The sequence below is a fragment of the Pelmatolapia mariae genome, linkage group LG7, assembly GCF_036321145.2.
Source record: "Pelmatolapia mariae isolate MD_Pm_ZW linkage group LG7, Pm_UMD_F_2, whole genome shotgun sequence".
Classification (NCBI taxonomy): Eukaryota; Metazoa; Chordata; class Actinopteri; order Cichliformes; family Cichlidae; genus Pelmatolapia; species Pelmatolapia mariae.
In genome coordinates this window covers 35904874-35927528 of record NC_086233.1, presented here as the reverse complement: position 1 = coordinate 35927528, position 22655 = coordinate 35904874, and the positions used below count along the sequence as shown (strand labels likewise).

General features: G+C 43.9%; 2 protein-coding genes and 4 non-coding genes across 7 annotated transcripts in view; all 6 read right to left on the bottom strand.

Moving 5' to 3' along the window:
* Window positions 1-1363: 1363 nt before the first annotated feature.
* Window positions 1364-5471, bottom strand: rpl17 (ribosomal protein L17). The gene is made up of 7 exons (XM_063478920.1): window positions 5448-5471; window positions 5015-5064; window positions 4796-4836; window positions 3384-3518; window positions 3110-3208; window positions 1803-1994; window positions 1364-1445 (listed from the first exon to the last, which is right to left on the bottom strand). Exons 2-7 carry the CDS (start codon window positions 5052-5054, stop codon window positions 1398-1400), a joined length of 555 nt encoding a protein of 184 aa, XP_063334990.1. The 5' UTR covers window positions 5055-5064; window positions 5448-5471; the 3' UTR covers window positions 1364-1397.
* On the bottom strand, window positions 1515-1582 carry LOC134632528 (small nucleolar RNA SNORD58). The gene has a single exon (XR_010094534.1). It is a non-coding gene; the product is annotated as a small nucleolar RNA SNORD58 (small nucleolar RNA).
* On the bottom strand, window positions 2269-2335 carry LOC134632529 (small nucleolar RNA SNORD58). Its single transcript, XR_010094535.1, has one exon. It is a non-coding gene; the product is annotated as a small nucleolar RNA SNORD58 (small nucleolar RNA).
* Window positions 3281-3348, bottom strand: LOC134632527 (small nucleolar RNA SNORD58). Its single transcript, XR_010094533.1, has one exon. It is a non-coding gene; the product is annotated as a small nucleolar RNA SNORD58 (small nucleolar RNA).
* LOC134632530 (small nucleolar RNA SNORD58) lies at window positions 4903-4972 on the bottom strand. The gene has a single exon (XR_010094536.1). It is a non-coding gene; the product is annotated as a small nucleolar RNA SNORD58 (small nucleolar RNA).
* Window positions 5472-8512: 3041 nt separating the features above from the next.
* Window positions 8513-22655, bottom strand: part of mfhas1 (multifunctional ROCO family signaling regulator 1) — a 26116-nt gene continuing 11973 nt past the window's right edge. The window contains exons 2-3 of one of the 2 annotated variants that reach the window (XM_063478918.1): window positions 11311-11640; window positions 8513-10575 (exon numbers count right to left, since the gene is read on the bottom strand). In XM_063478918.1, the coding sequence (XP_063334988.1) occupies window positions 11510-11640 (131 nt within the window). In that variant the 3' untranslated portion in view covers window positions 8513-10575; window positions 11311-11509. The remainder of the gene's footprint in view (window positions 10576-11310; window positions 11641-22655) is intronic. The other variant, XM_063478919.1, reaches the window with a different exon arrangement.

Below are 22655 nucleotides of genomic sequence, written 5' to 3'. Positions count from 1 at the left end.
CTAGTTTTTGGTTACAAGCCCGACACGGAACCCGACGTACTAGCCAGAGGTCCCGTTACTACGGTTCAGAGCCGCGGACCAGTTTTATAGACGCACGGAACAGTTTTCCATACAAGATCGCTGCAAAAAGTGCAGCCTTACCTAATGTCCACCCTACTGTTACTCATTTTAAATTAAGATTTAAAAATCTAGTGGGTATTGGTATGGTGAGTAACCTTCAGTAATAGTAATAAATCACACAACAATAGTACATTTATGTAGCTGTAAAAAGCATGGTAATATGTTAAGTAATCCAAAGTATTCAGAATATATTACTCTCATTGAGTAATGTAACGGAATACGTTTTGAGAAACCTAGGGTTGTTCTTACTTTCTTTAATCAGTGATGAAGAACATCTAGATAGAACATCTTATAAGATGTTCTAGCTTTACGGAGGGCTTTTTTTTAAAGCAGCAAACTATTTCTCCAGGCTAAATCATGATCTTCTAAATTAGTGAGACGCCATTTCCCATCTTGTACTGCAACAACGTAAACATCTACAATATTTATCCTTTGCGTTGCTCAGAGAACTGTCCTGCAGGTTTTAGATCTCACCCTGGGTCAACACACCTGAATCAAATGATTAGTTCATTATCAGGCCTTTGGAGAACTTCAAGACATGTTGAGGAGGTAATTTAGCCATTTAAATCAGCTGTGTTGGATCAAGGACACATCTTAAACCTGCAGGACCCCGGCCTTTGAGGCCTGGAGTTGGACACCCCTGCTCTAAATGCAGTTCTTCACCCATTCTGGGTCCAGGCCCTCACCCACACCTGCCTCCTAAAGCTCTTTGAACTGGAGAAGCCTCATCATCTCCTGCAGACAGATTCTACTTTATCGAATTCAACCCCCCAAAACGGCCGGAGAATCACATTTGCTCAACACCTGTCACATGACCACAGCAGGGTGAAATGAACCCCAGCACAGGTGGATGAACCTGAATGCTGCTTCAATACCTCATAACTCTTCTTTAGTACTCTGATTCTGATTACGCTCATTTTTATCGTTATAAAAAGCTGCACTCACAGTTCAGACCCTCACTGTGGCATTAATATTTATATCATGTTTATTGGAAACTTTTATTCTGCATCTGCTGCTGGAATATCATTTTCAGCTCTGTGAAGTACATATCCGGTAAAACAAAAGAACTTTATTTTAATCGTTCAGTGTTGTAAACACGTCACAGTAGGCTTAAGGGCTTTTATTCTGAAAGGCACAGAGAGGAATAACCCATCAGCTGGGCTGCTAAAGCAGCAGCTGAGGTTTATTTTGAAGGAGGAACATTGCTTTCAGGTACGCTTGGTGAAAGAAACTAGTCCGAGTCTTCTCTCATAACAAGTTTCAGGTTTATTAGAATTTTACTCGCGTGCCATCAGCTTCTGCTTCTTCAGCTTCTTCTGTGAAACCTGCAGAGAGAAAGAGGCAGGGTTATGGCATCATCGATCACAGAGTTTGCGCCGCTGCCTTGGCCAACGGTCGCTCAGTTTTAACAGGGTTGTTTTCATGGAGAATCCAAAGGTGTCCTAAGGAGTCATCACTGCGACAGATGATGAAGAGGAGGAGGAAGGTGAAGGGTTCAGATGTGCAGCCGGAGGAGCAGGATTCACTGCGCTTGCTGTGGCATTCATGGGACCTTCAGTAAAAGTGAAATCACAGCTCTCCAGGTCCCTAGAGACTAAACCAACTTTAATTCGGCCCCTAACCTCGCTCCGTGCTGCATGTTTGAAGCCCCACCCCTCGCTCTTCCCTCTCCACGTGCTCACCTTTTTCTTCTGGGCGACCTCCTCCTCGGGTTTGGGGACGATCTGCTCCTTTTCTGTCAGGATCATCTCAATGTGGCACGGCGAGCTCATGTAGGGGTTGATGCGGCCGTGGGCGCGGTATGTACGCCTCCTCATCTTTGGCGCCTTGTTGACCTGGATGTGCTCGATGACCAGAGAGTCCACGTCCAGACCCTGAAAGCACAATCACAGGTCAGAACCACCGCGAGAAAATAGATGCCCATCGATCCTTTCAGAGCTCAATCATCAGATATTAATCATTTATTAATCAAAGGCTCTGATTGGTTCGCCTCTTGCTTCCAAACATTCGGAGATGAAGACTAAACGTCACCCGAGAAACCGACTGCAGATCAATAGATGCTCAGACATCAATAATCAAACTGAGGCCTGAAGCATGTGATCATTAAAGTGGTGCTGTCCTCTCGTTCCAGCTGTCTGTGAGTCTCAGATTGCTCAGACTGTAATTGTTCTTTTCATGGTTCATACAAAGGTGTCCTAAATGGTCATCACTGCAATCTGCTGCTCACCGATCAGCTCAACAACAACCAGCTCCACAGAGCTGAAACCGAGCTCGGGGTCATCTCAACGTCTCCGCCTGCCCTCATGTGGAAGCTCGCCTCCCTAAAGCCTGCCTGTGATCGACACCTGCAGGCTGATGTCACGATGCAGATAATCATTTTAAACTTAAAGAACGCTCTTGTGTCATAACTTCATGAAATCAAAGCCAGTGTCCTCAGAGACCTGCTTTCTGTTGGACCAACAAAATCCAGATATGCTCAATAGATTTAGATCAAATGTGGATAGTCTGTCATGTTTAAGAAATTGAAACGCACGACGGAGTATCATTGAGAGAAAAATATTAGTGTTCAGTTTGAGAACCAAGTTAAAATGTGAGATTAAAGCTGCCGATAAGTCAAAGCTGCCATGGCTCCTTTAGTTCATAAAAACAGCGTGATCAGTTCAAGGACGTCACAGTGCAGCAGCTAACTCATTTGCAGAACAGTCCAACATTTGGACTTTAGTCTTAAAATAAACAAGTATTTTTCATTAATGCGACGCTGACATGCACACTACTTAAGAGACGCCACATTTAGAAAACTGACAACGGTTCGATCACACAAACTACTTTGCACATCACTAGCACAGTTTCAGGTGTTTAAAGCTTCATACAGGTGTGACCTGCAGATTAAATTGGAATCGATCCTTTCAATATAAAAGTGTGTTCCAGGGCGTCCATCTCTCTGTCTGCTTGCTACACTCGTTGGCCCCTCCCCTCCTCATGACCTCACCTTCAGCTCAGCGTTGCTCTCGGCATTCTTGAGCATGTGCAGGAGGAACTCGGCGCTCTTCTTGGGCCAGCGTCCCTGGGTCCAGCCGTGCTGTTTGGCCTGAAAACATCAAAGGTGTTTTTAGACCATGCCTCCAAGCTCAGAGGCGGGGTTACTCTGGCCGCCTTCGCCGCTGCTCAGATTATTAGATTTAGTTTCATCTTTAATCCAAAGGTGTCCTAAGAAGGTCATCACTGCAGCTGTCAGAGTGATGCCACGCTCGCTGGGACCTCACCTGAGCACAGCGGCCAACGCCGCCATTGTAGCGGCGGAAGGGGACGCACTGGTGCTTGACGATGACGTCCCTCAGGTACTTGTTGGCCTTGCGAATGTGCATGCCTTTGATGGCCTGGGCCGTCTCACGGGTGTTCTGAAAGTGAGGACACAGACGGGTCAGAGACCGAATCAACAAAGTGGCACCTTTATGTCATAACCCTTCATGACATCAGCATGATGTCCAGATGTCGGGTCAGTTCTGAGGGCCTCGGCAGTCACATTAGATTTAATGAAAGTTGAACGTGTTTATAGATTTTAGGGGAGGCAAACAAACCATCAGAGAATCTGTGCGATATGATCGATTCGATAGAAAACCAAGTCTCTTTAATCCACAGCCAAACAAACCCGGGAGTACTGCAGCCATCTTTAAAACTAGAGCTCCTCCCACTGACATAAACATTAGACCAGCAGCTCATTCAATCACAGCAGATTGTCTATTCAACATTTCTAAACACGCGACAAATGTTACTCAAGCTGTTCACAGTAATTTTTCCTGTAAAATCCTGACTTATTCACTCCTTATCCTCGGGAGCAGAGCTTTAAGTATCTGAGCTTAAATATTAACTTCAAATTATATACACAGAAATTCTATTTAATTAAGGGAGGATTACACCTGTATTCAAAAGTGAGATTAAAAGTGTCACCAGTTATTTTCAGACATGTCACACAATCTGCAGCTGAAGCAGAGCTCCAAACAAACTGGGCTGTTCACAGAAACCAGGCTCATGCTGTTACCTGAAGCTCTAATTAACAGACCTCACTGAGGTTTATGCTTCAGCGAGACGTCAACCTCGAAGGATATTTAACTACACATCACAGACAGCTCATAAACACCACTGACCCCTCCTGTGTGGTTTTTACATGTATCAGTAAGAAGCATAATCACTTCTATCGGGACTAATAACCACAGCATCAATGTAAGGATCACTCAAACTGGGTCTGAGGAAGTGGAAAAACTGGGGGCACAAACGTGTCTGCGTGAAATAAACTGACCATAGTACTGAGTGTTTCTATTGGCTGGGATCACAGATAGACACATAATGCAAGAGTATAAAACATTTCAGTGCATCTCCCATCATTCCCAGCGACAACGAGCCGTTCACACAGTTTCATGTCTCTGAAGTAAAATGGGATCATTTTATAGATTTATTTTCTCTACTGAGTCAGAGCACCATATTAACTCTGAACCCACATCCACGTGTTTAATGAGTTATTAGAGCCCAGATTCAGAAGCCTGCTGCTGCTCATGTAACCTACTCTGAGCCTCTACACACCTTTACACCTGAGAGAATCTACTTTATCATGGACACGCGTGAGACTACAGATGAACCCTGTGATCCCCTTGGTCTGTGCCCACATGTGGACTCTTACCTTGAAGTGCACCCGGAGGTTGGATCCCCTCGACTTGCATGCTGAAACACAGAGAGAAGCCGTTAGCACCCACAGCAAAGACCCGGATCACTCCACCAGTGAGTGCGGCAGCTCAGTTGTGTCATTAGTTTGTTTTCATGTGGAATCCAAAGGTGTCCTAAGAGGTCATCACGGCCACCAGCTAACCCCCACACATAGTTGAAGTTCACCTTTACTCACATTTAGTCGGGTTCTCGGGGTCGAGAGAGTAGCGGACCATTGTCAGATATCTGTAAGAAGAGGCACATGTTAGTCTCCTCAGGCTAGCACACAGCAGGTAAGGCCATCTTAGACAGCACCGAGAGATCGCAGGTGACGTTAAACAGCTTTAAACCCTACAAACACGGAGAAAAAGAGCTGCTAGGGCCGCTTTACAACTCCTATCCACGCCACACGGAGCCAACATGGCGGACAGCCGCCGGAGCCACCAACCCGGCGTCTCCGCAAATATCTTCATAAAACTTCATTTAATGGCTCCAGACACACAATTCAACCATCAGCGCACACATTTACACACAGCTGACACAATCCAGCGGCTTACAGCGCAGGATGCAGTACATTTACTTAGATTTAACACGGATTCTCCGCTTCGTGAGCGGGACAGAACTCCTACCTCTGAGGCCGCGGAAGGAAGAGGAAGTCTCCCGGACGGCGCTCCTCTACTTCTGCCTTCCTGTGAGGGTTACCGCCCCCTGGCGGTGAGGAGGAGGAGGACGGCGCTCGGGGCGCAGTGAGGCGGAATGGACAGTAGGGGGTGGTATTTCTCTCACTCACACACACACACACACACACACACACACACACACACACACACACACACACACACACACACACACACACACACACAAAATACGCGAGAAAAATTGTTTTCCCGTGGGATTATGACATAAACAAGATAATAGTGATGGGAAGTTTGTCTCTTTTCAGAGAGCCAGCTCTTGTGGCACGAATCCCAAAGAAGAGCTGGCACTTTTGGCTCCCAAATGGCTCTTAATTTATTATCATCTGTAGCCTCATATTTGACAAATATGAATGCTCTGTGTGTTGATAAACCCTTTTGCATTTAGTGTTTTTGTATGAGATGCCTTATAATTGCCTAATATTGTGTATTTGTTCTGTTAGAAAAGCAGGCATTCTTACTTTTGTATGATATTTTAATCAAACTTTTGATTTTAATTCAACACAAAAACAAAGCACTGCAAACAAATCCACACAACAGAAACAGAACCAAACTCAGCAGCCAAACAGTATGTCCTCAGTGCAGGTTGACATTCAGAATAATCAAATGCCTCAGCTTGGATGAGCTGATGCAGTTTCTCCTCTTAGTTAGTATCTGCTTCTTCTTTAAACTGGAGCGAGATGCTGCTTCGTTTATGGTTGTCAGTCATATTTACATGTTTTTACGATGCACTTGGACTCTCATTCTCACCGCAGTCTACTGTCTCACTCACTGACTGAGGAATATCGATACTTCCAATACCAGCATTTTATGTTGCAGGATCAATTCCCATATGAAAAATTATAATATCTCATTTGATTAAATTTGTTTTTAATCATAAATATGACATACAGACAAAAGTAAACTCCGCAATTAGCGGGATAGTCGGCAATACCCTGTTAATAAGAACTACAGTCGCCTTCTGCCTCTCATTCATGTTTTTTTGTTTGTTTGTTACAGCTCATTGTGTTCTACGTCCTGATCGGCTGTAGAGCATTGTCAATCAATCTCCTCCGTGCTGTGTCGCCTGTACAGTACAGAATGCGTTTAACTTGTCAAATTTACATAAAGTGCTGTACTGTATGTTGTAAGTTTTCTCTCCAACAAACACAACAATGTCGACGAAATGTGTTGCACTGTCAAAGGCAGAGGAAGATGCTAAACATTGCACAAAAAGTTGGACTTCTGGACATGCTAACGGAATGTAGAAGTTACTGTATTTTTCAGATTATAAGGCGCATTAAGCAAAACAAAACAGTCAGATAAGTCAAACGTTATTTAACTCATTCTTCTTGCTTCCTCTACTTCCGTACCATTGATTCATTGCTGTTGAATTCTCTTGCAGCTGCTCTATTCCCATATTCTGGACGTGAAAACAGTGTGTGATCTTTGGTTTCATTCTATAATACTGGACTCATTTTTCTATGAACTTTGAACTTTGAGAGTGTTTAAACAAGAGAGAAACGTGTGAAAATGTTGATGCCTGTCTGAGAACAGTGTATAAAGTGTGTAGTGAGGGGTTTTACAGCCTTAAAACATCTATAATAATTGTAAAAAATGAAGCTGACTACTTTGTGGATTTCACCTATGGCGGGTTATTTTTAGAACATAACTCCTGCGATAAACGAGGGACCACTGTAGACCACAAAAAATACAATCTTGACTTTGTTCACAGATCATAACTGCGTTTACGTTCAGCATAGAAATGATGCCGTGTGCGATGTATCTGGGAAGACAGTTAAATACTGTGGCAACACAACAAGTGGGGAACCGGCTCTCACTCGATGGGAGTTGGTTCTTCTGATGCTTTTGCACATGACACATCACTACAAGATAAGATGGGGGGAAAAAATGGACTCTTCCACTAAAATTTAAAGCTACATTCATGTTCAGGTTACTCCTGGTTTTCAGTGAGTCTCCACCACAGTACTGACTGTATAAATACCTGGCAACTCTATCCTCATCCTCCACCCTCCCTCGTCTGCACATGCTCAAACCATCTCAGCCTCTCTCACTCACTCACAAAGATCTTCTGCTTGGCCTCATGCTTCTTTTATTAAAAAAAAATAGGTTTACCCAGAATGCACTTTGTGAATGATGATAAACCGATCAAACTACCAGCGTTAGCTTCTGCTTTTCAATGTCACAGACATGAACCTGCTGTAGGTTATTCCCACTGTGATAAATCCCCCACAATGAGGCTGTGACAGGAGGAGTGAAACTGATACAGTTTTTGACATTTTAAAGGTTTTTGTGTGGATATCTACTCGACTTATGAAATGAAAAATGCTGCTAATTATAAAGAACTGATTCTGGAACCACTCGTGTATTCGGAGGGCCTGAAATCAAAAAATATTCGTAGTATGAATGAATGTGTTATAATGTGTTTTCCTGATTTTACTTTACTTGACTTCCCTCTAGTGGGGAAGATAAATTCTAATTAAAATTGATTCAGTGGTGGTCTTTTTTTTTCACAAGCTGGAAACAAAATGCTTTATGAGGAATTTCAAGTGTCTGATGATTTTTCATTTTAAAAATATAAGTGCTTGTATTCACTTCAAGGACTCCTCCAGTTATCTGCTGCACAAAAATGCTCCACCCAAGAGTTCATACATGAAGCTGTGGCACAAAAAACTGCAGTTCCTCTGACATCCAGCAGAGGCAGCAATGAGACCCATGTTGAAACTTTACAGCAGAAATAACTAGAACTCACCTGTTTAAACTGTATCAAGGCTTAAAGTTTGCATTATTGGGGGTGTGGCCTTTTGACTGACAGGTGGATGGCAACACAGGTGGTTGTAGCTGCTAGCTGACGGCTAGTCTTCTCCTAATTGAATTCTAAACTGAACTGGGCCTCTGGACCATGTTTGTGCAGTTGTGACCTACAAACTGTATATTTTCCCAGTGAAAAGGTGAAACTGTGTGAAGAGCGTGAATGAATGACATGGCCTGCAGGTATTAAAGCAGTCATTGTTTATTTGGTATTTCATGATGAACTGTGAGACGCTGGAAGGAGCTACATAGAAAACCCCGTGTGCAGCCTCACAGTGAGTCATGCACATCATTGCACTGTAAAGAAAGTCAAAGCTCGAGTGGCGACACCTCAGGCCAACATACAAAAATAAAGATATTATTTACAAACAACAACATTTTCCCATCAGCCAGTGTCAGTGTTTTCATCAGACAGTGAAAAGAAGTTCAACATGTAGAAATCACTGTGGTTTCATTAGAAGACGCATAAATATCTGTACACGTGCCACATCCTCGGCCCGAAGGCTCGTCTGCTACCTTCACATCAGTGTGTTCATCACAGTGTGTCTGAGAGCGAGTGCAGACCACAGGCTCTGAAACCTCAGCAGCCCCACACCATTGCACACCCCACACTGTGGAAATGTTTGAACAGCTCAGTCAGAGGATCTCCACACTCAGCATTCCCGTTTCTCACGGCTGAAAAAAATCAGTTTCATCATCTTCACGTTAAAAAAAAAGTTTTATTTTTTTTTAAATAAATTCACTCTGAAACCTCGTTACCTGTTCAGTTCCATTACAGTGTGTCGTGAATAACGTTTGTGTCACACGGTTAAACACTGTGATTGTGTTTATAGTTGCACACATGATAATATGTGATCATGTGACTGTTGTTGTCCCAGCCCGAAATGTTTTAGGAGAAATATATTCATGAGATAATAACAAAAAAAAGAAATGTTCAGTGAACGGCTACATGGTCCTGCCAGTGCTGCTTTTTTCATGGGTTTCATGGGAGATGAACTGAACCTAATTTGATGAACGTCAGAGAAGGAGAGACAGTAAAAGAAAAAATGTCCCTCTCAAAGCCCTGATGCTCTCAGAGCTTCTAGAACTTTGTTCATTTACTTATTTCATGAACTTAAGTTCATTTATTAATTAAGGTCACTAATGGGGTAAAACACGCCAGAGGAAAAATGGTTGAACTTCCTGCTGTTTTTGTCACATGTGGTTTTAAGACTTATGCGTTTCCCCGTTAGCTCATCCCCATTCTCCCAGAAGTAACAGAGCCAATCACCAATAATTTCCAATGTTTTCTAATTGTGAAACAGTAATTCTCATTATTTCTGCACTGCTAACAGTTTCTACACTGTTAGCTAGTAACCTCATTTTTAAATTGTGAATCATTAATTTTCATGATTTCTGCATTTTTAACCCATAATAGTTTTGTAATTGTTACCTTTAATTTCCATCATTTTCTAATTGTGAAACATTATCATCCATTTTTTCCCCCATTGTTAGCCGTTGTTTCATACTGGTTTGCATTGTTTTCCCATTGCTTTTGTATTGCTAACCATTAAATCCCACTGTTTCCCATTGGTAAGCATTATTTCCCATTATTTTCTTGCAGTCATGTGTGAGTTGCTGATATTTTCCATTGTCTGTGTGAAATGAACACTTCCTGATGCTTGATACAGCGTTGATGCTGTAACTGCGTTTAAGTCCTCCTGCTAAATGAGCACTGCTTAATAGCTTATAATCAGAGATCGTCAAAATGATGTTGCATGGAAACAAAGAGCTTGGATGTGTGTGTGTGTGTGTGAGAGACATGTTTGAGGCCAAAGTCCTGCAGTCTGCGGTAATCCTGTCACAGAGACAAACTGTGCGCACACATCAGTAACTGTGACCGCCGTCTTCCTGCTGCCTGCAGGTACGTCCGTCCCATGAACACCTGAGATCTCCCGCAGAGCGCGTCGTGATCAGAGTCGCTCTGTGTCTCCAGCGGCGACCCGAACCTCAGTTTCACAGACTCCTCCCGACAAACTGTACGAAATAACAGAAAATCCAAATGTCCTTCAGTCTTTACAGCCGTAGATTCACACAGGAGGAAGTGGGCGTTACTGTTCAGAGAGAAATGTGTGAAGCAGCGCGCCTCGGTATCAGGACCGAGGACGAGGAGGAGGAACCCTCATTAGATGCTACAGACTGTGTGGATCGCGTCGGGCTCACTGAAGCTCTTCAGATACCGCTCAGTGCGACGTGAAGAGGCGTCAGAGACCTGCAACACAAACAGGAAGTTAAATAGCCGCCAGGTGAAATCAAAGAGTCTTTAATTCACTCGGTCTGACGGTCACGTAAAAAATGTAACTGTATCAACGTTTACATAAAATCAAAGTAAGAAAAATAAGAAAAGCAAATAAAACTTCAAAAGGAAAAATAAACACCAGGAATACGACAGAGTACGGTCATTGTATAAAAAATATACTTTTTTATACTTTGAAATATAAAAATATAAAGATAATAGTAAAAAAATTAATTTCAATTTAATTTGACTCATACAGCTTCAAATCACAACAACAGTTACCTCCAGGCGCTTTATATTAAGATAAGATAAAGACTCTACAACAATACAGTGAAGCCCCAACAATCAGATGGCCCCCTGTGACCAAGCGCTTTGGTGACAGTGGGAAGGAAAAACTCCCTTTTAAGGCAGCGTGTCAGATCACACTCTCCTCAGTGTAATATCACAATACAAGTAATATTTGTTCATACAGTATTATTAATTTATTTTTATTATAATTTTTTTGAAATATAAAAAATAAATAACCTGATTAAACGGAATGTTTGGTGTTACAGATTATAAAATGTGGAGGTTTTCTATCCATCGCAGTGTCCGTTGTTTTTATAAAGCTGATAAACGAAATCATTATTTTTTATTTGTATCACCTGAATGTTTGTAAACAAAAATACAAACATAACAAAACAAAAAAACGTGCATCTGGTGATCTCTGACCTTCGCTGCTGTGTTCTGTAATTACTGACGTACACGTGAAGCAGAGACCCGTCGAGCTGCTCGCTCTGACTGTGGAGGAGGCGAAGTGGTGGTTGGTGGCTCAGAAAGGTGACAGACGATGGAAGCCAGAGGTCGGAGGTGGAGGCTCTGGTGACGCAGTGAAGACGAGCCAGGTCGGGGTAGATGGGTGGGCGGGGCTTCATTTGAGACAGGGGCTGAGCACGGTGGGGGTCGGGGGGTAAACGAGGGCCACGTTGACCCGCTCCGAGCCATTCTTTGGACAGACGATCTCGGTGAGGCCTTCGGGCCGCGGCTGGCTCAGCAGCTCACCTGCAACAGCGAGAACATCAAAGACACTTTAATACAGGAAACAGGAAACAGATTTTCTCTGCAGAGGAAGTAGGACATTCCCGAAACATCACAGAGAAACCATCATACGTACAGAAAGCAGGATGCTCTGGTTTTAGGAACAGAAGAGGCAGCTGCTCTGCTGTTATCAGGGAGGAAAAGTTCTCCTCCAGCATTTCAGATATAAAACAATAAATTATGATGTTGGACCAGGATGCTGGGTGGACACTGATCTGCCAGTCAGACAGATCTCAAGGCAAATCCGCCTCCAGCTTCTGGAAGTTTCTCCTGTTCTTGCCTCTAGATTTGTAGTTGTTTTTTTTTAATAATAAACCGCTGGCACAAATTTAAATAACTGAAGACTCACAGACATCTACAGGCAACAATAATTCTTCACACTAAACTCCATTTACTTGTCTTTAGTAAGAACCTGCAGCAGCAGAAGCTTTTATGAATTCGGCCACAAGGTGGCAGCAACGTCCAGCTGTGACTTCATGCTGCAGAGCAGAGTCCCACCAGCAGGGGGCGCCTGGTCCTCCTCTGTAAACCACAGTTTAAGGTCAGTCCTGGGTTTAGCTGCAGGTTTAGCCAGTGCACACAGCTGAGGGTCTCTGAGGTCAAAGTTCAGCCTGGATTCAGATTCAGGATCATTTTTTCCCCTCATTTTTATGTAATTTAAAAGTGCGGAGGAATAAATGTGTTTGTGTTACTGGGGAGAATTTCATGACGAGAGCTCTGAATTTTCTTCAAGCATGACCTGCTGATAAAGATACTTAAAAGGGGAAATGGTTATAGGAGGTGAAAGGTTAAACTTCGAGGCAGAGATGTTTAGTTCAGTGTCTCAGCTCTGGTGCTCTGCAGGGCGTTTTTCTTCTACTCTCTCCCACTGTTATTATAACTTATAACAAGGCGAGATTTCTGTAAAGCAGTAACAGGTCTGAGCTCAGAGCTGCACACAGGCGGCTCTCTGACTTCAGTTTCCTGCAGGGCTGAACGCCGTTCCTGTGCACGTCTCCATTTATAAGGTGTCCTCATCGTTTGTGTTCCCGCTGTGGATAAAAATACGATTAAAATCACGCACACACTTCCTGTGTGATCCCTCGTGTGTTTTTCTGGTAAACAAAGAAAAGCTGCCATCTGCAGATCAACACAGCCATCCTTTTTCCTTCATCATCATTATGGCTCCCTCCTCATCGAACAGCTCAGAGCCCAGCCGGCGACTGCTTGAGGAGGTTCACGCGAGCTCCGCCGGGATTCAGTTTCTTACTCAAACCATGTTTTTAAATCATTTTAATATCTTTTTCCATCCATGTTTGTTTCTTGCTCTTCGGCATCTCAGTGTGTGAAAACTGGACTGGGTTAGTTTGAGCTTGTAGCCATGTGTTCTCTTTATAACTCTAAGCTGCACTTTATGAAATGATTAGAGCTCTCCATCTTTGGATGGATGTACTGATGAGGGTGGATGACGGATGACCTCAGGAAGCGTGTGACACGCCCTCCTGTACTGTTACCACTTGGCGTTCTAAAACACGTTTGAGTTGCTGTTATTTCCTGTTTTATTTTGAAAATCTCATCAGTTTCCACATTTTGAATTAGCATTCCTTATGTTCTCCTGGTTTTAAGTTTTTCATAATGTACTCTCCGACACTCAGCTCCACCTGGGTGTTTGTTGTTGTAGAGCGCTGATCATTCAGCCGCTAACAGAGACACGCCCAATGCATCACTCTGCTGCTTTGAGGAGCTGATAACATGATTAACTCTGCTGCACGAACAACACTGAGCACGCTCCATAGCCAGTGCCTGGATTACTCACTTGATTTTCAGGGCATCAGCAGCAGAATAATACTGTGATCTGGCTTTATCTGACACACACACACACACACACACACACACACACACACCTAACCTGCAGAGAGATAATGCAAGCCTCCTGCAGCTCGGCACTGAAGACCTACTTTTTTTTCTGTCACCGTGAACATTTACACAAATTAAATGCCAGATGTACTCGTGATGTCGGATGATTTGTGGCAGATGTGCGCAGTGGTGACCTGCCACATTTTGAGCTGACTGATGTTGAATCTCCAGGATTTTCAGAATAATTCTTCCTGGTCAGATCAATCTGTTAATCTGGCTTTTCGTCCCAGTGTGCCTTCAGAGCAGCAGACCAGCAGGTATGACAGATCATTTTGCTCTCCGGAGCAGGAAGGCCAAGGTTTCGAGCTGTGACCTTCTAACAGCTTCCTGTCATCATTGTGAGTCACTGATATTACACAAAACTGCATCTCAAACGTTCAGCTGCAGTGAGAACCAATCATCAAGCTCCAGAGCTGAAAAGCAAAGTGATGGCTGAGGAGCCAAAACCTGCAGTTCCTCTAATATCCAGCGAGTTTTACAGCAGAAATAAACACGTCTAAGTTATTGTGAGGATTGAGAGTTTGTGTTAAGAAACATGAGTTCACATCTTTAATGATCCTCTAAAAATCCAGCCGTAAATATTTTACACCCAAACCAGAGTTTTTCTGGAAGCAGTAACCATCAGAGTGGGTAACAAAAACCCAAAGGAGTTCCACAGGCATCTATTATCGATCCTCTGCTTTTTATTGATGTTTAAATTTTACTTTTGTTTGTCAAAGCACAAAAAGTTTCCTCCTTCATAACAACATGGAGCCTTTTGGAGCATTTTTAATGCCATCATGGAACTAAGCACGCTGCTAACTTACCTACAGGCTCCAGAACAGGTGATTATAAATCTACGGGTGGCGTCATGGTGGCTACGTCTCAAAGAAATGAAGCAGATTTGTTTCTGACGGATGTTTTTACATCAGCTGCCTCAGACATCACTCACAGCCCGTCTGTCCGTCCGTCTCAGCAGCACTTAAACCATTAGGCTTATTGATCGTGTGCGTTCTCTCAAAGTGTCTGCAGCTGCTGGCTCTGCTGGCCTGAAGCCAGCGTCACAGACACAGTCAGAGTTACGGTCAGAGACGATTATTTGTAAGGAAAAACAGCTCTATTATAACCATTTTATTAAACCCGAGTACTGCAGAGCAGCCGGAAGTACTGGGATATTTTAGATCTGAGTATTTCTGCAGGTCTTTGCCACCGGCTGTGTGGCTGCAGGAGCTCCTGCTCCTCAAAGTCATTTCAGCTACAGTTTGTTTCTAACCTGCTGCTGAGCTTTGCTGCCACGGCCGGAGATCAGATGTTTATTTCATCAGTGGACGCAGCTGACGGCTCACACATCCGGCTCACACATCCGGCTGTGTGTCCTGAATTAGGCCACAGCCTAATAACTCCTCCTCCTCCTTCTCCTCCTCCTCCCTCTGACTGAGAAGAGTCACGTAGAAACCCACAAAGACCTGATTTCAAGGAACAGGAATGTTCCTCCCCCCTCAGACACCATCAGCAGGTAGAGGAGTCATGTCCTCCCTCCTGCTCCTTTGCTGTCAGCCATAAAAGGGAACAGCCTCCACTCGCAGAGAGGAGGAGGAGGGGAAAGTGTACCCGTCTCCAGGAAACTCCCACTGGGATGTTTGGAAAATGAGAGAAGTAGTTTCACTCCATTCAAAAACTCCCCAGACCTCCGATTTCATTTCCTCCTCTGTTGTGAGGACGACTTTGAGGATTTGTGAGAGAACGTCTGCAGCGAGAAGGTTATTCCAGAGCTGAAACAGGAAGTTAGTCTGCAGCCAGTCCGACCCTCTGGAAGTTTTTCAAGCAACGCTGACAAAAATCTGATCGTTCCACTTTTTAAACGGTCTCATTTTTCAATTTTTCTCTGCTGAAGCTGAATGTTGGAGTCATTATGAAGAATTTCCAGTGCTCGCGCTCTGCTGCCCTGTTTTATTCACTTATTAAAGAGAGATTTTCTTTTATTTCAGTGACTTTTTTGGCCACGATTTAGCTCTCTACATAAATTCATAACACCAAACTCTCCGGTTCCGATTAGCCTGTAAACACAGCAGTCTGTTACTCTGACAGTTTCACGTTTCAGTAATGTGACGTGACAGTAAAGAACCGTATTTAAGGCTCATCTGATGTTTGAATCAGTTCATCACTGTGAACACAAACAGGTCTGCTGACTGTTCACAGTCTCGCCTCGCTCCTCCTGGCGTCACTCATCCTGCTGGAATATTTGCTGTTTAAATATTTACAGCCTTCGACCTGAAATAGAAATGCGTTCACGAAGCCGGAGAGGCCACACAGAGAAGTCTGCAGAGTCACCCTCGCTCCATATTGATGAGGGACGATCCCGTCTCTGCTTTCACTGCTGCACACAGAGCGAGGCGATAACTGGGCCACGGCGACGACCCGGCTCAGAACAAAACATCACACGGGAGCAGAAATCTGCTTAAAACGCTGCCAAGAGATTTCAGGGGACATCATCGACCTCAGCCGACCCCTCGCTGTCCCGCTGAGAGCCGTGAAGCTGCTGCTGTCTTCACTGAGACTCGTTGTTTACAGGGTGGAGATGCTTCAGCCCATAAATAATTTTATATTTCCATAACTATCTCATGAAGCAGCTGCAGAGCCAGCACCCATATACTGTATATAACAGACAAACATGGCCACTGTGACACGAACTACCCGCACAGCAGCCAAATTAGGTGATGCCATTAAAAATGCTCCAAAAGGCTCCAACAGCCGAGCAAGCTTTAAACCAAATACAGTTTAAAGAGGTGAATCACTGAAGTGCACTCTCCCGGTACACTTTATCATTTTTCTCTGATCAGGACTGAAGGTTGAACTTTGTGGTTGATAAACATTTAGTCTCCATATCAGAGATGATCAGTATCAAAGGATCTGATTGATAAAGGCTTCATAGTTTATTAGAGCACACAGCTCAGATCATCTGGGGGTTACTGAGCACGTGCAGACCCACGCATGTGTTAACAGGAGCCCTCTGGTTGGGAGTGTTTGTCTTTTTCCAGGCCTCACTGTGTGTGTGTGTGTGTTCCTCTGTTTTAACACACTGAAGTGTTAATCCTCAGACTGAGCCGATGGCCTCTGTCAGCCTGGCAGCAGCTGCTCCTCATTCATTCATTCTCATCTCTGCGCAGCTTTCCTCGTCGAGGACTATTTTAAAGAGGATCCGAGCTCTGGTTTCTGCTTTAAAGGTCACTGAATGTGGCTTCACATCTGCTGCTGCTGTCACCACTGTTAGCAGCTCAGGACTCAAAGGTCAAAGGTGAAAAACAGCAGCTCGCGATGTGCATTTCAACCAAAGACCAGCAGCAAAGCACCAGAAAGCGTCCACGGCCCACAGTTGACACTGTGAAATACAGCGAACTATAAATACACAGAGAAATGCAGACCCCGGACACCACACCAGGATCTCAGGCACAAAGAAAAGGCTGTGCTCCATCTCTAACACTGAAACACTCACGAAAAGGACGTTTCAGGAGAATCTAGTAGATTATATTACCACATCATTATTAACTGGCTGAAATTAAGTTTCTCCACAGCAGCTGATAGGAATGAAAAACTAAATCTGCTGACTTCATTTCTGCTCTGTAGCCTCACAGCAGCGTCAGTTTGAACCTTTCCCAGAAACGCCGCTGAGCTGTGAGCTCTGCCGCCCTGAGCCAAGGAAGTGTGCGAGCAGGATCTGCACTCCATAAAATCCAGGATATGTGAAATGGAGCAGAATGAGGTGGCGGGATGAGTCTCAGAGAGCCGCCTCAGACTCTGGCAGACCCAGATACCGTGACCGCACCGCTAATCTCCTGTGATCAGCAGCTGTACTGGCAGTGAGGCCGATCCTCAGGAATGCGTGGCCTACTTCCAGAGAGCAGGAAAACCACCAGAAATAACTGCAGCCGGTCAGCCGGCAGGTCTGAGCGCAGCCACGCTACCCGAGCAGCAGGATTAACGGCCATCTCTGCTGTGGAGGTATGAGAGGAATGTGCTCATGCTGCTGAGGATCCAAACGGTGAACGATGGACCGTCTGTGTTTCTGTTCTGGTGATTTACCTGCCAGAGAATCTGAGCTTCACAGGCAACTATTAAAACCGCTCAGGATCGGCACAGCTGCTGTGAAACTCACCAACACTACTACCACTGACATATCTCACTTCTTCTGAATGTAAGGAGGATTCATGATGAAGCATTTCTATTTCCTCTGATTGTTAAATAGAACAAACGTCAGAAACTTTCACTTCCCTGTGCAAAACAGGCCTCGGCTTTCTCTCCAAAGCTCCGGGATTCCCCAGAAATCTGCTGCTAATAATCCTCCACTCGCCCTCTGTGTGTGTGTGTGTCCAGCTGTTGACATCTGCTGTGTAATGACATTAAATGGTTTACAGCTGAGCAGATAATTTGGGGTTATTTCAGCGTGGTGTATTTCCCACCTCCTCCAACATAAAACTGAATAAACGAGCTGATTATGTAAGCCGCTGAATGCCCCCGATGGAAATCTCAGTTCCAGGAAGCGTATTTCAGTGTTTCCTTTCAGTCAGACAGAAAGCAAACATTTTACAAAAGGGATCTCTTTTGGAAAGGTCACAATTTTTCCACCCTGACGTACTCAGGCTGACGTGCTGTGACCCAACTTCTGGTTTCAATACGACAGAGTTCGTGTCACAGCGATGCGCTTGCACAAAAACAGTGAGGAGGTAGCAAAGAATGTTTCTGTTACACGACAGAAAGCAAGTGAGGCTCTGGAACAGAACCAGGATACACAGCAGATTATACAAAGCTGCGCACCGAGCAGAGGAAAATACAACACAGGTGAACCCGGGACAGTGGAGACAACAACGAGGGTGAGAACAGGAAGAAAGGAGAAAAGGTGAAAGAATGAAAGAGGGACAGTACAGCAGAGGTGAAGTCAAATTAATAACAATAAGGCAGAAAATAAAGTAAAGATTGGACAGAACGGTTCAGGTGAACTCACTCAGGAGAAGAAAAGGGCAGTAACACAGCGAGGTACAAACAGGGAAACAGGAAGTAAAATGTTATAATGGTGCAGGTGAACTCGGGACAATAAACAGGCGAGAGAGAAACATGAAATATGTCTGCATTTATCCTCCTTAACTCAAACATCTTCATGCATACGATCACTCTCAACATCTATTTGTTTTAAAAACTGTTTGAATATAAAACCCACATCTTTTTTATTTTCATGTTCATCATCTCCCTGTGAATGCCACGTTATCTTCTCTGTTTTTGTTTCTGTCACGTAAGTAACCTTCACTCTGAACATGTCAACAGATGCCGAGGATCAACCAGCCTCAAATGAACCGACACTATCCTTCAAGATCAGGCTCTTCTCATCACATCATGTATCTGGACTGTTTTCACTGTTTTAGTGAAAACAGTCAGAGCTTCTTCGACGTCCTCTGCTCTGCGAGGTCATTATCCTGCAGTCTGATCACATGACCCCACAGCGCTGTTACATAATCCTGATAATAAGCAGAGCGCTAAATATCACACACACACACACACACACACACACACACTTCCTGTGTTACTCAGTCTCAGGCCGACAGACCAACAGACAGCAGATCTCCTCATCCTCACACTCCAGAAACACTGCAGGCGTGTTCAGAGGAGAAGGCGATGAGAAACGCTCCAGCTGCTCCGACGAGAACCAACAAGAACTGGGGGTCAAAAAGCTGAAAGCTCATTTTAACCAGACAAGAATCTGAAGGCCTGACCTCGTGGTTCAAAAACATGAATTACAGCTTAAAGCACCAAATCTGACTGAACTCAGAGCGTGTTTAACAAGCTGGAAACAACAGGAAGTAGGAGGCAAAAAGCTTCAAATGTGACACTTTAACCTTAAGCAGCACGTTGTGCCTGCTCTCTCTCTGATGATAGGAAAAGAAAAAGGCTGCGGTAACGTGTTGGAGGTCAGACTCATGGACTGTAAATGCTCTGGTTTAGTGAGCGCGGCAGTTCTCCTCGCTGCAGTCCTGTGTTTGTATCTCAATGGTTTTTATGGCTGAAGGCTGTGTTCAGTTCAGCAAACTGTGGGTCAGCATGACGACAGCAGCTGTGGCGATTGGATCCATCTGTCCAGAGCTCGTAATCACTGAATGTGTAAAAGTTAATAAAGCAGCGCTCCTGTAGAAGAACTCTATGAGCAGGCGAGATCTCTGTGTCATCACAGGAGGATAACTACAAAGTAAATATGAAGCAAAGGCAAATATTCCGCCCGTTTCAGCCGTGACTTTTTTTAAATCTGCTTTTTGATCACAAAGCTGAAAACATGAAATAAAAGCAGCTGGTCTTCACTGGGTTAGAGGCCTTATTGGAGTGTGTCAGCCAAAACATTTTAAATATGGAATTTAATGAGACATGAAGAGTTTCTTATCTGCAGAATGGAGATTAGATTTAACTTTGTCGCTGTGCAAAGTGCTGAAACAGGAAATGGAGTTTGCTTCTAAGCAGACGTGCAAAAGAACAGTTTTATATACAGAGAGAGCCGGAATATAAGGTTAAAGGTTAAAGAGCTGGAGCATGAACAAAGTTTGTTTTCTGTACATAGTAACTGCAGGATGTACAGTTGGCTGTATGTACAATACAAACAATGTAAACGTCAGAGGTTCAGCCAGTGGTGAAATCAGAGCAGGAATATGCTGCTCCAAAAATTGCAAACTTTTGTGTTTAGTAGTTGTTGGAAAGCAAGCCAAAAGGTGCAAAAAACCCAGGGAGAGGTAGGTTCAGTGACAGGCCATCGATACTGCAGTGTTAGTGTGTGCTGCACAGGACACCAACACTGCAGACCAGTGTCAGTTCTAACTGTCTGCTGGGCTCAAAGTCCACATCAGTCTGTGCACAGAAACCATAAATCAGGCTTCTGGCGGTTTAACATCCCCATAAAAATCATCTTAAATACACACATTGTGTTCCAGACGTGGTTTGTGTTTGCATCCAGGGAACAAATGTGTTCCTGCAGCACTCACTGAGCTGCTCCCACGTTTCACTTTCCACATTACCTTCTTAAATTCCACTGAAACTGTGAGCTGCGATCAATGAACGAGCCTCCCGCGGTGCGTTTACTGTCTAAGCTGCTGACTGAAAGATTGAGGCTGAGTTTCCACCTCCGGCAGGCCCAGTGCTGTCTAAATAAAGCTAACGGTGCCAGGAATAAACCTGGAAGGAAACTGTAGAGACAAACGGATGTGTTCTTATTGTGAGCAGCGGCTGCTTTCTGAGTAGCTGCAGGGCTGATGTTAAGGGCGTCGGGATTCCTAATTTACTGAGCTGACAAACAGCTGCTCGCGGGGAGCAGACGTGCTTTCAGCAGCCAAACACCTTGCTGCGGCCAGGCTGCGATTTAGCCGTCAGAGCTCTGAAAACTGATGAATGTTCAGTTACACTTATTTTTTTCAGACTCAAAGGCCATGCTGCAAACAGCACGTCTGTGCTCAGCGTTTCTGGTCTAAAAGCAGAAGTTAAACGACTCATCCATTCTGAGCATGAGTAACTCTCTAACTCTGAGCTAGATTACACATCAGGAGTGGTCTTCAGCTCTTTTTATTTCCCATCCCTCCTCCTGATGACTCTCTTCAGGTCGACTCATCTGCGGTCAGCTGATGAGGAAATCCTCCACCCTGCCAGTCACATGTCTGAGCAAACAGAGCGGGATTACAGTGTGGTGATGTAACGGGATTGCCTTCCTCACCATCTCATTACGCGTCACTCACATGAACAGAAAGAACACAAATGCCTGTCAGGTTGTCCCATCAAGGCGAAGCTCGAGTCTGATGCTGAAACTTCACAGAAACCGGATGTGTCTGAACAAGTGGCCTGAAAGCCAACCATCGCTCATCATCTGAGAACAAACCACAAACCTGCTTCTTTATTCCAGCACTGACCAAAGTTCCCCAAAGTGATAATATCAGTGTTTGTCCGGTGAAGGTCACATGATCTCACCGAAAGCTCCCAAACAACCATAAATGGAGCGTCTAAAAAAACTGCTTTCATTGTTTATGACGTCAGATCCAGCACGAGTTCCTCTTTTAGGCACTCAGTGAATACATTGACGAGTTCAGACATGTCGCTCCTCATCCTCACACACAGGTAACTGCTCACCTGAGACCATCACAGATCCTCTGAAGGCCTCACAGTGGATTCTTCACACACTGAGATGTTTATGAGCCGTGTGACAGCTGTGGACGCCTCAGTGACGGATTCTTTGTTCAAGCAAACATCACAAGGCAAAGAAAAATAATGACGCTTCATTCTCTGATGTCTTAATTAAAAAAAAAATCTTAAACTGCATATTTTCTTTTTTTGCATTTTCCTTCTTGAAAGATATTTGAAAAATAAAATATGTCATAGATGACATATCTGAAATATGACAAAAAACTTTTGAGTCAGAAAAGAGAAACAAGGGTTACATTTAGTAGGTGTTTAAGGGGTAAAGAGTTAAAAAGAAATGTTTTAAGTTTGGTTGAAAAATTAAATGTGAAAAGTTTTTGTCACAGTCTGATAATAGGATATGAACTTTAACCAAGTTTACCTCTGTACATTTGTTATAAAGGAAGAAACATTTTGTGTTATAATTTAAACATGAATAAAAAGTAGAGGACCGATAATAGAGCCCTGTGGAACGCCACAATGCCCCATTCTCGTCTTTGTTACAATGATCTCTGAAGGTTACTACTTCCATTAAAACTTGAGTGTAGAACCTTTCAGACCAGATCTTTAGAGACTCATTACACATGTGGACTCATGATAGAATTTAAACAAGTGATTTATAAAAATCACTGCTCCGTGAGTGCTCAGCCGATGCTCGGTGAAAGGCTGCTGACAGCAGTCACACAAAAGCCTTTAGCTGGCATACACAAGGTTTATTATCTGCCAGACAATCTGTGACTCTGCTTTCAGAGTGAGAATCAGATGATGCTTGCTTACACACTACATCTGCTCAATGACGAACTTGTAAAGTCAGTAAAAACCTGTGACATCGTCACGGTGATTAAAAAACATATGGAAACATCTTTAAAATGTGTTCCCAGGAGGCTCCCTGTTTTCATATTTCCATATCA